Consider the following 14,785-nt stretch of genomic DNA (forward strand, 5'->3'; position numbering starts at 1 on the left):
CAGACAAAACAAGCAATTTGAGAAAGTGACCTTTGGCTTTCAGAGAATGTGACAACCGGTTTTCAGTTTTCTTAAATTTTATAGATATGATCTATATTATATGATTAATATGATTAATTGATTAACAATGAAAATAGTGATTAGTTGCAATGTATTACTTTGGTGCTACGAACACCGAACTCCATTCATCTGCGCTCTTTGTATTACTTTATGAAACAGCATAGTGGATGGAAACATGCCATCATTTGCATTTTCTTTTGCCAAATTTCAGGAAATCTGGTTAAAATGTGTGCAACACTTGAATGGAAATCTGTCAAATGACTGTTTTCACTTCCTTTTCCTCCCACTTTACAGATTGTAAAGTGTTTACAGTTTAAGCCCGACTGATACTCAATTTTTTTAAGCGGATATTGATACAGATATTGGTGTAACATCTTACAATGTAAAAATATATGGTGTACAAACTATGTAATGGTATTACTTATCTACAAACATAAATATACAGATACAGATACTGATCTATTTATATACGGATTCCACTTTTACTGAGAGATCTTCTCTCAGTTGTATGTGTGATGTGAGTTGTAAGTTGCATGTTGAATATAATTAGATCACTCACAGCTTCCAAACTAACATCAGTTGAGATGACACAAAATCCTGCTACATGCACTTCTTAAACTTTCCCTCTTTGATACCTGCTAGTATCAAACTCTGCACAAAAATCATTCTGTGCAGTGAAGCTCAAACATCCATGAGATGCAAATATATGCACCTTTTTGAGTGGAGGGGGACTTTAAACCAGCTGGTAAAAATAGACTGACATCCCTGCAGACGAGTGAGGAAGCAAACACTGATCAATGCGTTTCATCCCTAAAAATGAGCCTAACTTCACATCCCATAACCCAGGGTGGTTCATCCTCTGCTACATCCCTGCTGCAGACATATTCACACCTTAATTCATTCATTATTTGGTTGATTTAAGCCTGCTGAATGTGCACCACGTTCTCTTTGGGTTTTGTTTGCTTCATTAAAAAAAAACAATGCTTCTTTTCATCGTCATTGTGAGAAGCAAAAAAAAAAAAAAAAAAGAACAAAAAAAAAGTACCGTTAGGACTTGGATGTCAGTTCCTTCTCCATGTTCCCCTTTAAGGTTTCACCCCTTAAAACGAGACGAAAACTGCGACATGAAGCTAGCATGTTCATGCAACTGAAAAAAAAAAAAAAAAAAGGACTTCGGCTCAGTAAAATGCATTTTTTCCTTCCTGGGACAGGCCCTCCAGAAGAAAACCAAACCCTGCACCGACATGCGTCCCCCGCCGACCCGGGGAACGGTCATGTCGTTACGCCCTTGCGTTTCTCCCGCAAACCTGTCGGGGAACACCGGGGCGTTCATGGCTGAAGACAGAGAACCGCACGTTTAGCTCGAGGCTACATCCGCTTAGACCGACACCTCACCGGGACGTTAAATCAATGAAAAGCACGCCAACAGCCTCTGTCGGTATTCTCGACCAAGCGTACATGAAACGGCATTTTCCTGCTAGTTAAAAACTCACCTCATTTGGTTGGAAACGGTCGAAGACGACGCTGCCTCTCCATGATGAATAAAAGACACACATATACTAGTTTTTCCTTTAAAACATGTCTATCTTGTGCTTCTTTTTTTTTAAAGCGTCCTCCCCTGCAGCAGCAGCAGCAGCAGCCGCTTTCTATTCTCTGCCTCGGCGTTTAGTGTTTTGGGTTGAGGAAAAGTGATGTCATTGCATGAAATTGCATTACCCGCCCCAATTTTTTTTCTTTCCTTTTTGGGAGGCTGTCCCCATGCTGCCAAACATAACTTCAATGTACTTAAAAAAAAATAATCTGAATGTGTTTTTAGTGCCATGAAACAGGCGTTGGCATACTTTGAATATATGTACATTACTGAACTTAATCTGTGTACTTCAAAAGCTCTGAAGAGGGTTCTGTGTGTGTATTGTGTTGTACGCCAATCAAATAGTGAATTGTTAGTATTTTGTCTTTCTTGATTATTAAATCTAGGATGTGCTACCCTGTCACATTATTTATGCTCATTGGATTTTTGGGTCTAGCGCTACACTGTGAATCCCATTGTTGAACCACAACCTTACTTAATACACCCTATAATACCATTATTAACTTCAATAAATATATCATCAAATTGTATATTTGTGGACAAAAGATGAGTGTCCTCCTTTTATTTAAAATAGACACACCCAGAAAAAAATATCCACATGATGACCTTAAGTACAATCAATGAACGTATTGTAATAAACTATATTGGAAAGGGGCAGTAAAGGTATTTCTGAAAGTGAATCATATTCTTTATCTTCTTTTCATCTAGGAGCATCGATTGCAGCAGAGACGATGTCTTGGAGTGAATCATCGGTGGTGTCTTCTTTTTCACCTCCTCCAACGTCTGACACCACCTAGGTGGAAGAACAGGAAGTTAGGAGGACACTGGCACATGTACTGCTCTGCTGTTGTGGCTAAAAGGAGGTGTAATTTACAGCCAAAGAATGCTCCGCTTACTTGTGCTGATGTCATGGTGGAAATTCCTACATGTGTGTCTGAGATGAAGTACAAGAATGTGGAGACACAACAAAAATGATTGGTTTCTTTACTGACTTTAGTGGTTTGTTTTTATAACATCTTGCTTCAAAGCCTGTTCAGATTTTAGGGGATGGTTGAGAGAAGTGTGGTGAAATCGTTTGGTCCTCAATTAAAAACAGTGGTGCGACATCTCATTGTGAGTCAAGTCCGGCTTTCTTCTGCAAATTCAGTTAAAATTCGCAGTGAATGGAAATCTGGCTCAAGACCGGCAGCCTTAAAATTCTGACAATGATGGAAATTTAGCCAAACTCTCACAATGTGACTGCTGCTGCAACCGATCACTGTGCTGCAACAGACAGGACCACATACTCTGCTCAGTATGTCACGTGTTCAGGGAGTTATATACATACACAAATATACAAACAACTAAATAAAAGCTATTGTTGTTCATGTACATTTCCGTCGGCCAGATGAAGAGTTTGACAGCTGGTTCAGAGGACAAGGAATTAAGGTTAAAGTGGAGTGAACGGACGCTTTAATTCCCAGAAACACCAGGGCATGTGACGGCACAACCAGTAATTTCTTAGTAGGACGTAAGCTGTGATTTTAAATGACTTTAATCGTTGTCTACTTTTATTTTGCAATGTGAGAGGTTTTTTTTTTTTTACATTTAATAGTTTCATAATGAAATATTGTTTTTGACCATATTGTTGTTTCAATTGGAGTATTATTTAATGGGTAACTATTTAGGTTTTGGTCAATCAACCGATCACTGTGAAAGTTGATGAAGATAGAACTGCAATGTTCTGTCCTTTTGTTCAGTCAACAGTAGAGGGATGACAGAAAATGAGTGAGAGAAATGGGAGATGACGTGCAACAAAAGGTCCTCACAGACTTAAACCAGGGATATTCAGTTCATAGGCAGCGTCTTAAACCTCAGAGCAAACAGCTATTCTAATAAAAGATATTCACATCCAACTATCTCAATCCATATTTTTCCTTTTTTTAGCAGGACATGACTGGCTTCAGTATTTTTTAATTTTTTTGAGGCACTACAGCCAGAGCTGGTTGATTGTTTTACTACATTTTACAAACATTAGTAACGCAAGCTGAGAGATTTCATTAACAAATAGTTTTTCCTGCCAGTTTGTATTGGCTGAAGAAGAGATCCCTTCCCAACATAAGATAATCCTTTATTAGTCCCGCAGTGGGGACATTGCAGGATGTTCCCAATGTACAAGCTGACAGAATACGCAGTTCTGATTCTGTGAAAAACGTATATTCCATAGTTTATCTGAAGCTAATGTGTGTGTCTATCTTTTTAGTATAAAAGTCCCTCTTTACACTTCACCGAATGGTTTCCTTGCTGTGCAGACGTCTCATGTTAACTTCAGATAAGAGAGCAGTGACTGAGGATTTTGTTCCCCATCGTTTACACTGGAAGCACGTTTGGAAAGGACCTCTTAACAGCCAGTATGAACAGGAGGATCTATTGTGGCAAGAAAAAAAAAAACAGCAGCAATGTTTACCTGGTCATATCAGTTAAGACAAAATGGCAAAAAAAAACTTTTTTGTTACATTTGTCAAAGAACCTTTAAGTTGCTTTTGTTTCTTTTACAATTTACCAGTCATCCATCGCACGACCTGACACCCCTTAAAATTGATACCGTACGAACAAAGATTGTGACCAATATTTTATTAGACCCATACATTACATACAATGAACAGCGTATGGGCACAACCATTCAAAAGAAAGACTCAAGAGGCCCCTGATTGAGAGTTAACCTGATCATGCATGATGGCATCCATATCTCTCTCCGAGAGCTGTCCCGAAGCGTCCAGGTCGGGGTCTTCTCCAGTCAGGATGTCCATCGGGCCCTCAGCGATGGCTCTGATGGTCTGGTCCTCCAGGGCCAGGGCCGTGTCAAACTGTAGAGGGGAAGGAGGGCCCTGCATACCGTCCCCTTCCACATCCAGGTCCTGTATAATAGGATGAAATCTAAAGCTTAACATAAAACTTGTAGGAGCCATTTGAAGTTGTATGTATATATGTTTTATTTATGTTTACACCTCCGACCACCAGTCGAAGCGTCCTGTTTTGGGATAATTGGATCAATGCAATCAGCTTCAGGTGTTGCTGCTTTGTACGTGGGAGAGGTTTCTGATCTTGTGATCCAGCATTCTCTCCTGCCCAATTTTGTGTTTATACTTTTTATAAAACAGTGTACAGTAATAAAACAGCAAATGGTAAGCTGAAGAGATTTGTGGAATAAATCAAAACTTTTGATCAGGACATCACAACTAAATCTGATGGGAACCGCCCCTCAGTGGCTTGTTAAGCGTTGCAAGGACTCAGTGCACTAAATGAGTTTTGCCTGCTGCGTCTTCTTTAAAAAAAAAAAAAAAAAAAAAAAAAGTGCCGGTCGTAGTATTTCAAGAGTGTAACAACCTTTTGCTGGATACATTTATGCCTTTTATGGTCTGGTCTGGTTCATACTGACTTTTTTTTTCTTCTTTTTACAAATGAAGCAACAGCTATCCATCCATATATCAACAATTTACAATAACTTTGAATTATTTCTCTAAAAAATAAATCACATATTCACTATCACACAGCAGACCGGTTCGGGTCGCTCAGTCTGTACTAGTTTACACCAGAAACACACCAAGCAAAGTGCGGCATGTCACAATAATGTTTCTGCTGCCCTGGAGGCGTGTTGACATGTTTCGGGTAGAAAAGAAATAATCTTTGTAACATAGGTCAACATGTCAATGTTTACTTATTGGTTAAGAGTATTTTCTGGCTGCAAGTAGCCACCAAAAGTCAAACTTTCCCAAACTCTTAGCTTGCCCATGCTGCAGAATCAAACTGTTGAAGCTCGCTGAGTTTGCAGCAGCAGCCACAGCTTTCCGTAGATATTGCACTGCAGCTCGCTGCAGGCTGCACTTCAACTACTGCTTGGTGCCTTTTCAGTGTTAGGGTGTTTTCAAACCTACATAATTAGCCACCGGTTTTCCCCCCTTTGTTCACTTAATTTGAGAAGATTTAAGCACAACAATTGTACTCAAAACAACAGCTTCGAGACCCTTTAGAAGTGGCCTCAGTCCGGTCACAAACAAATGGCTTGGTCCTTTTGTTATGGGAACATGTTTCTGATTCAACTTCACGGCATACTCTGCAAGTTTGAGCTAAACAGCTCCTGTAGCATGTCGAGGTCTGACCTGAGCAAGCTACCTAACAATAAGTGTGGCACTCACATTTTTAATACAATGCATATACATTAGAGGACAGTGGTAGGGGTAGGTCATGTCTACGTACATCACTGAACTCTAGGGGAAGGCTCTCTGTGGGCTGAAGCTCTGCCGCACTCAGATACATGTCTCTGGTTGCAGTGGTGATCTGCTCCTGTGGTGGAGGTTCCTGCTCGGGCTGGTACATGGGGGGAGGCAGGGTGAGGTGAAGCGGGCAGCGAGGATCGTCAGACTGTCCCATGTGCACGCTGCGTTCACATGGGACATCTTTCAGGCCTGGGCACATTTTGAAAAGCACCTGATTACTGTCCTGGAAGATGTCTGAGTGGCTGGTTGTCAAGAACAATGACACATGATGTCCAAACGCACAAATACAAACTTAAAATAGTTATGACATGGATATTAATAATCACTGGAGTAACATGAAGTCAAGCTCATCACTGGCAAATTGATTTTTGAATAAGTGTGGGGCGAGGAAAAGCCAAACAATTTTCAGACTGTAATAACAGTCAAATACTGAAATGTTAAGCATAGATTATTCTCGCTGTAGTGAAGCCGGCATGCGCACCAGAACATGACAATCGTTTTTTTAACCCTAAAAGCACTATTTACATGTCTAGGGATCACACAAAAGGTCCATTAGTTTTTAGATGAGTCTTAAAAATCTTCATTTAAGTAAATATTTTTGAAGCCTGAAAATAAAACCGGATATCCAACCTTTGTCTCTTTATGATGCATGTAATACTTAACTTAGCATGTACAAAGATACAGAAGTTGATACAGTAGATGAATATGATATAAGAGTTTACAACAGGGTTTGCAGCTCTGACCTGATGCGGCAACTTCTTTCTACATGCGCATTATGCGAACCAAATATTTTTGCGTCAACGTATCGCTCCAGCACTTTTGCAGACGACTTGACTGTTGTGCCGAGTGTATTTGTACAACTTTTTTTCCAACTAAAAAGGACAATCAGAAGCACATAAAGTTAAGTACTTGCAATAAAACTATTTTCTTGTTGTTAGCCAAGAAAAACCTACAATGTAAATGTTGTTGAAAATAGGAGAACATGACAATACCCTCAATGATTGAGTTCAAATGAAGGCAGGTTGAGAAGGGATTTTGTTCCTTCCAACTGAAAAGATTAGTCCCTTTATAACTCGGGGAAAAATCAACAGACCACAGGAAGGACTTTATGTAGGCACCCTTTGAAACCAACAGCTACTGCAAACTGCTCGTCTTGATCAGGGCCATGGTGGAGATGGCTCAGTGAGTAGATAAACTAATTTAGAAAACAGGTTTAAATGTAAATATATTCAATCAATACAGGGGTCTGTTTTAGAAAGCAGGTTTACTGAAAACCCTGAAATTAGGGTTTTTTTGGCTTCACATTCCTTTTTGCGAGTGGGTTATTTTTTTAATATATAAAAATAAAATGTTGTGACCGCCAGTGATGGAACATAATTCCCATAATATTGGAGATTATATGTTAATTTTTCTGAGTGAGAAGGATCATGATGCAGCGGTAGAATGCAGTTTGAGATGAAATTACTTTTAGAAGCTGTGTATAGTGAACGTGTTTTAACAGCATTTTAGCGAAGGCGTTTGACTTTACTACATTTTTTAAAGTATCTGAAATAAAGCCACTGAATTCTATCGAGTTAAGATAATGTATAAGATTTAAAATTGTATAAAAAATGTAATCACCGGGTCAGATTGTGAGCTATATGATCTTTTTTACATTTCAACTATATTTTTCATAGTCAGTTGGCCCCTGTGTTTTTTACCCGTCTGATTAAAACTAATACATACATACCGCTGCAGCAAAAACAATTTCCCCTTGCAGGATTAATAAAGCAAGTAGCTATCTATCCATCCATCTGCAGCCTAATACAGTCTGATTCCATGTCATAGTCTGGTAAATTATTAATTAAACGACAATACAGAATAAAACCTAATTGTGCTCACTTACTGACCATATTACCCTCTGACTCAGGTTCTGTTAAAAAGATCCAACTAAAATGGAGGCTGCCTGTTTACTTGTTGCCATGGTGAATAGTGGAATCAGAGCTCCATTGATGATGGCTTCCCCCCCCCACCCTCCATTCACCACACACACACACACACACACACACACACACACACACACACACAAGCTTAATTTAGAGTAAATAAACTTATACTTGATTGAACAAACTCTGATCAGCTGTTCTGGAAGTGAAAACTCAAGCGTGTTCCATCTAAGGGTTAGTCAACTCAGAGTTCGGTAAACCTGCTTTCTGAAAGAGGGCCCAGGTTGTTTTATATGCAAACAGATCACACTATTTTCCAAACACATAATGAAAACATCATTGAGGATACGTGAGATGCAGTGGCGGGTCATGGGTAGGGAAGGGTTGGTACATCGGGTTCCCTCCTCAAAGGAGATGCACTTCTCGTGCACCGTTCTTGAGAGTTGCTACAACAAAGTGAAGAAGAGTCACGTTAAGACCAAAAATAATCTAGAATTTTAAAAAAGACACATTTCCTTTACAACTATAATCACCCGTAAAAACATTATCGTTCCTACCCGAATGCCACAGAATTGTTAGGAAAAAAAAAAAAAAGGCAATAAAAATATGGAGAAATTCTATACATTATCTCAAACAAATCTATTATCTCCCCTAGCCACTGTAGTAAACAACATGATTGAAGACACTACTGTCCTGCTATATTTAAAGCATGAAATTCCTTATTGACATTTTCAAAAAGCAGGACATGTTCTCTTTTTTAAATAAAAAGAGCCATGTTCATTAGGAACACCCTTTAATGCTCAATATCCTAAAACTTTTGGGTGTGCTCAGTTCACTTCAGAAAAGGCCTGTGCACCAAATTACCCAAAAAAAAAAAAAATCATCCCTTTGTGGCAAATGGCCACGCAGATCAGAAAAGTCTGCCTTCTTTGCAAAACAGTGGAAGAAAATAGCATGTTTCTTAATCAAAGCAGTGAAAGCCTTCAGCATCATCTCTCTCCACAGAAAGCGGTAGGCAAACAGCTGCCACTGATAAAAGCTCAACTTTCATGTACGTCAAAACTTTTACGTTACTTCCATGTCAGCAAATACTTAACAACTACCTCTCTAGTCCAGTAGTGCAACACAGAATAGCAGTAATTTTTGCGAAATTAGTAGAGGGCTGGGTGATGACCTAAAAATAAAATCTATATATTTGTTTTGCCACACACACACAAACACTTTTAAAAACAAAAACTAGGCCTTTGAAAAGACCCTTACCGGCCGGCCACATCAACAAAGAAAGTAGGAGCTTGGCTAACAACAAATAGTGAATTAGTTCTGTGCCCATGTAGACAGTACTCCTCTATATCTTTAAATGTCAAATAGTTGTTTGCTGCTATTACAATGCCTTTAGTGTTGCATATTGCTTCTTTAAACATTGGTCCTAAACAATTCATTTGAAGTAATTGATCAAATCGGGTTATCGCCCAGCTCTAAATGAGTATCGAGTATATTCTTTAACTGTTATGCCGTATGCAAAAATCAACATGTGCTGTTGGTTAACACTCTAAAAACAAAGATAATTCCCTTTTCACATGTAAACTATGATGGCCGCGAAAGTTTTAGACATAATATCTTTAAACCTGTACAGACAAACGTGAAACTATTTTCAAGGCTAGATTGGGAGTAGTGAGACAGTTCTTTTGTGGTTTGACGAATTGACCCTTAAAAAATTGGTTTTACTACTACTACTACTACTGTGATGGGGTCACACCTGAGATGCTCCTTCTGTCACAGCCTGCCTCCGCTCCCTAAGCTGCCGGTGCAGCAGGGCTTCAACACCGTACCGACGACGGTATCGGCGCAGCGCTTTGAGCTTCTTCAGGTTCTCCCTCTCCTTGATCGACAGACCTTCTGGCCCCGTCAGCAGACTGCTCCCTGACAGCAACATAAACAAGTACAGATAACGCACGTAAACATGAAAGGGTGTGGGGTGATTTTCTACAAAGAACTGATGAACAGGTATGTAAACAAGGCAAAAGGTATAGTTAGTAACTCATTCGTTGTATATTTACCGAGAGTTTCGTGCTCCACTTTGCGGTTGTGCAAGTATCTCCTCTTTTTCTCTTTAAGCAGGTGCTGCAGGCGTTTGAACTGGTCGATGTAGAGGGACTGGAGCCTGATGAGTTTTTCTCGGGTGATGAGTGCCACTTCCTCTGCTGTGTACACCCCTGCATGTCTGCGATAATAGGAAAAAATACACAAATGTATTCACCGGAAAAGGGCCATGGTATCCCATATTAAACTCGTCCAACAACCTCCAACTACACAATCTTGGATTAAGACTAAATCAAGACATTTTACAATTAGAATATATCGTATACCGATTTTTGCAATTAATGTACAAGAAAGCAACATGCTTCATGGAAATTATACAATAGGTGTGCCTTCCAAGAGAACTGTACTTCTAAAAAGTCGCTGGTAAATAACCCTCACAAAAGAGAAAGGTTTTACCGAATATTCTATATATTTTTGTTTTCCAAGATCTTTCTGCAGCTGTTTGTGACTCAAAAATCCTGTGTTTTTTAGTGTTTGAATATACAGATTCATTTTGTTACCTTTCCAAAGTTAACACAATACATACCTGCTTGGTATTCATTTGTCGTATAAACTGGGTTACAGCTATTGTCTAAGGCAGTACATGGACTTCTAAGCAAACATCCTAAAATTAAGATTTACACTAAAATCTAAATCAATCAAATTAAAATGCAAATCTTGTTGAAAGGAGAACATGAGAATACCCTCAATGATTGAGTTCAAATGAAGGCAGGTTGAGAAGGGATTTTGTTCCTTCCAACTGAAAAGATTAGTCCCTTTATAACTCGGGGAAAAATCAACAGACCACAGGAAGGACTTTATGTAGGCACCCTTTGAAACCAACAGCTACTGCAAACTGCTCGTCTTGATCAGGGCCATGGTGGAGATGGCTCAGTGAGTAGATAAACTAATTTAGAAAACAGGTTTAAATGTAAATATATTCAATCAATACAGGGGCCTGTTTTAAAAAGCAGGTTTACTGAAAACCCTGAAATGAGGGAAACTTTCGGTTTTCAGGTTTTTTGGCCTCACATTCAAATATTACATTAATATAGAGTCATGTCCCCTTCGTCCTTTTTCCGAATGGGTCATATTGTTATGCAAGTTTAGATTTAAAACTTAATTTATCTTACTTCAGAGGATCCTCGTGATCACTGTCAACGCTGTCTGCCTCACTGTCAGGGTCTCCTCTCCATGTTTGGTCAAGAACCAAAGGACCCTGCTCCTCCTCACTCAGACTGTCCTCATCTGTCCAGAGCAGGTGATGTGAAAAATTAGAATCATATTCACAAATGTTAACAAACTGCAAAAGAACTGACCACATCAATTCACTCCCAACATAATACAGAGGAAATATCAATGCACATGAGATTAAACGGTGTCAACGATTGACAAAGTCTAAACAAAACCTTGTACCTAGAATACGGCTAGCTTCAGAGCGACCTCCGTCAATGCTGCGAGTCTCTGCACGGTTGTATCCACTAAGCTGGGACAACAGTGACTCGGGGGATGGACCGGAAGACGCCTTTCTCATCTGAGCTCGGAGGGCCATGGCATTCCTGCGAGCATGCTCTGCACAGAACGTCACTCTAAAGAACAGAAAGAGTCATTGGAAAAGAAAGTGTCTTCATACTGAGACTTACAGTTAATAATAAAACTGAGGTGTAACTTGTTTCTAAATTTGACTTTCCACTCACCCATCTTTCCTCTCAACTTTGGGTGCAGCATTGGGGCAGCGCTTGCCATTCTTGGCAGAGACATAGCTGCACTGCTTGTATGGGGCGTTCTTATCCTCCAAAATGTGTTTGATGCAGAACTCCAGGCCATCCAGGCGGGGCTGAGAGCATGGTCGCTGGGTAAAGGAGCATGCCTGGGGCTCCTGAGAACGAGGTGTCTGGGTCACTCGGTTTCGACTCGAAGGCAAAACGTGGATTCGTATCCTGTTCATTGCAAGCCTGCCAAAGATTATTAGTTGAAACAATTAGTCCGTAGATTGATTAATCAATTGATCGACCAATAAGCCAAACAATTATTTATTTATTTTTTAAATTGGGGGAAAAAAATAGCAAACACTTTCATTCTTGCTTCTCAAATGTACGACTTTTGTTTCGTGTGTCTTGTATGAGAGTAAACTGAATATCTTTGGGTGTTGTACTGTCAGTCAGACAAAACAAAAGACTGAAAACATCACCAGTAGTGCAATGCAAAATGTCATTATACTGATATCAATCAATATTATATTGATATGAGACTTGATATCGTCTTAGATTTTGGATATTGTAATATGGCACAAGAGTTTTCTAGTTCTGGTTTAAAAGGCTGCATTATCTTAAAGTGAATTTACAGATTGTTCTGATCGTCACACACTAATCATATCCACATTATTGATGATTATTTATGAAAAAATGTCACCTTGAAAATGTTTGTTTAAACAACATACTCAACCTTACAATATTGTTGCAATATCGATAGATGCATTTGGTAAAAAAAATATGTATTGAGATATTACTATTACTCTTATACATATTTAACCCTCAGACATTTGTTATTTTCAGACAAAAGATTGAGACACGAAATAAGGAGGCTTGAGTTGAACTGACGACACTGAGACCAAAAGCAAAACTGTCAAATTTCCCCGCGAATATCACATTAATTTCCCAAATCTTTAGCATTTAAGATATTATGGTGTCAAACTTAAAATAGTAGAACAAAATAGGTTTTCTACCATTGGTCAGACAAAACAATACATTTTACACCATTAATCCTTTCATATAATAGTAAGAGTAGAGGTACACTAACTACGTATTGCAAATAGTGTATATATAAAATACAATAAATTGCATGTGGATTTAACGTTACACCTTTAAATCATAAATCGGGTCCAGAGGTCCGAGTTGTCAAACGTGACGTAGCGTTAAACACGTGTAAACACGCAGAAAGCAAACATAACTAACACGATATCGTTGTATTAATACTCACTGGAAAGAACCGTGTAAAACCCAAAGTTTCTGTTATTCTTCATTTAAAACAACGTTTAAGAAGGCGGCGGCCGTTCGGGTGACTAACGTTCGTCACCACAACTTTGTACGTTAAGATAGCGATACGTTGTTCACATGAACGACGGTCATTACCATAAAAACACCGTAAACCGTACTAACGTAAAGACGTAGCGTTAGTGCGTCGGGCTTGAGTTATGGCGCGGCCATCTTTGTTAGCAGTTGCTAGCATTAGCCAACCGCTATTTTTCACAATTTGTAGCTAAAAGGGGAATTTGCGGTAGAACGGCAACAGACCACCATCTGTCTCGATGTTGTCAAAACGCCTCCGTGCCAGAAAATTAATAGATCCGCCTTCATTGTTTGTAACTGCTTACCGTTTGTCACAAAGGTCCGGCCAGGTTCAACTTGCTTCCGAAGCACACCACATAGGTTTCCCTGCATTCACCAGTAACTGCCACTGTAAGCGCAATATCAGCCCACCCACTCAGAGCTGTGATTGGTCAACGCTCAAGGTACTTCATTGGCCAATCAAGCTGCCAATCAAAGTGGCATCAACGAAACAAATGTTCACTCCGCCCACAATACTGCACCAGTGAAGTTTTATAAAATCATGTAATGCAGCAAGAGTTTTCTTAAAATATTTATTGACTTTAATTGAGAATAAAGCAACCACATATCAAAAAGAACAGTGTTCACATGTAACATTTTAACTGAAAACAAAAATAAAATCCCAAAACGTTTCATTTCCAGACCTGAGTGTCGCTAAAAACACTAAGACATGAAAAACATGAAACTTACTGTAGCTATTGGATTTTGCATTGTTAGGTTGCATGAGTGTCTTCCATTGTTTTCTCACATATGGGTTTTATTTTTAAATGAGCGTTCTTTTTTATGACTCGCATCATAAAGTTAATACTTGAATTTTAAAATTTGTCCAGGTCAATTAAAACAATTTTCAAAAATGGCAATATATTGGACATCTATTCTAATAGCCCGCCATGATACATGTAACACTTTGTCATTTGCATTGTAGGCAAACCTAGTGAGATAAATATTCAGTGCATTTACTGTTTCCCTGTTACAACCAAGAGTTGAATAACCCATAAACCTCTGCTGCCTGAGCAAAGAGCTGTAATCTTTTCAGCTTATCTTCCATATAATCATGGGAACAAAAATATATTACAATTGTATGGCTGATGATTTGTTGTACTGCATTACTGTGAACTGTCTAAAACAAATATGTTTTTGAGGGCAACTAAGGTTGGGCAGGTGATGCTTGAAACAAAGTAGGGAGTTTGATCACCGGTTGCTACTGTCAGCATGTCGAAAGGACCTTGAGCGGGATACTGAACCCAAAGTTGCTCCCCGGGTGCTTTACAGCAGCCCACTGCTTCTGAAATGCTTAGGATGGGTTAAATACAGAGGCAATCTTTCATGTATGTACCTGTATGTCTATAACGAATATAATAAAGTTTACGTTTTTTTTAAGTTGATTACGAACTGATAAAAGAAAGCAGGTTAAGAGCAGTAATACTATACAATTAAAACCACATAAAGCTTAGTATGAATTAAATGTACAGATGATACCCTATTCTCTTGCTAACAAGTAGCACCTCTTCCACTATTTTTTTTAGAAAACAAATTCACCATGAATTCAATTAATTAGAGTAGGTGAGCACCAGCAGGAATATTTTTCTTTCTGGCAGTTTTTTGGACACTGCGGTCAATACCATTTAGAATGGTTGTATATCGATACATTCGGCCTATTTCCAAAAAGACTGGTCCTCCAGAAGAAACATGTGCTAAATAACATGACAGAATTAAAAACTCACATTTCTTCGCAAGAGGGATATTTTTTTTGTTGGCAATTCCTTC

The 14,785-nt window shown here is 39.0% G+C and overlaps 1 protein-coding gene across 1 annotated transcript; it reads right to left on the bottom strand.

Moving 5' to 3' along the window:
• Window positions 1-2,186: 2,186 nt before the first annotated feature.
• On the bottom strand, window positions 2,187-13,303 carry kansl2 (KAT8 regulatory NSL complex subunit 2). Its single transcript, XM_079226259.1, has 10 exons — window positions 13,285-13,303; window positions 11,609-11,866; window positions 11,328-11,500; window positions 11,045-11,159; window positions 9,890-10,053; window positions 9,589-9,752; window positions 8,182-8,278; window positions 5,888-6,141; window positions 4,354-4,548; window positions 2,187-2,444 (listed from the first exon to the last, which is right to left on the bottom strand). Exons 2-10 carry the CDS (start codon window positions 11,857-11,859, stop codon window positions 2,352-2,354), a joined length of 1,506 nt encoding a protein of 501 aa, XP_079082385.1. The 5' UTR covers window positions 11,860-11,866; window positions 13,285-13,303; the 3' UTR covers window positions 2,187-2,351.
• Between the last annotated feature and the right edge of the window lie 1,482 nt (window positions 13,304-14,785).

The sequence above is a fragment of the Taurulus bubalis genome (genome assembly GCF_910589615.1).
Source record: "Taurulus bubalis genome assembly, chromosome: 11".
NCBI lineage: Eukaryota > Metazoa > Chordata > Actinopteri > Perciformes > Cottidae > Taurulus > Taurulus bubalis.

Coding starts and splice junctions, on each gene's coding strand:
- kansl2 (XM_079226259.1), bottom strand. CDS start 11,859: ATGAACAGGATACGAATCCACGTTTTGCCTTCGAGTCGAAACCGAGTG. Junction 10,054..11,044: donor GATCACGAGGATCCTCTGAA/GTAAGATAAATT, acceptor CTATTATCGCAG/ACATGCAGGGGTGTACACAG. Junction 6,142..8,181: donor GACCCGCCACTGCATCTCAC/GTATCCTCAATG, acceptor CCAGCCACTCAG/ACATCTTCCAGGACAGTAAT.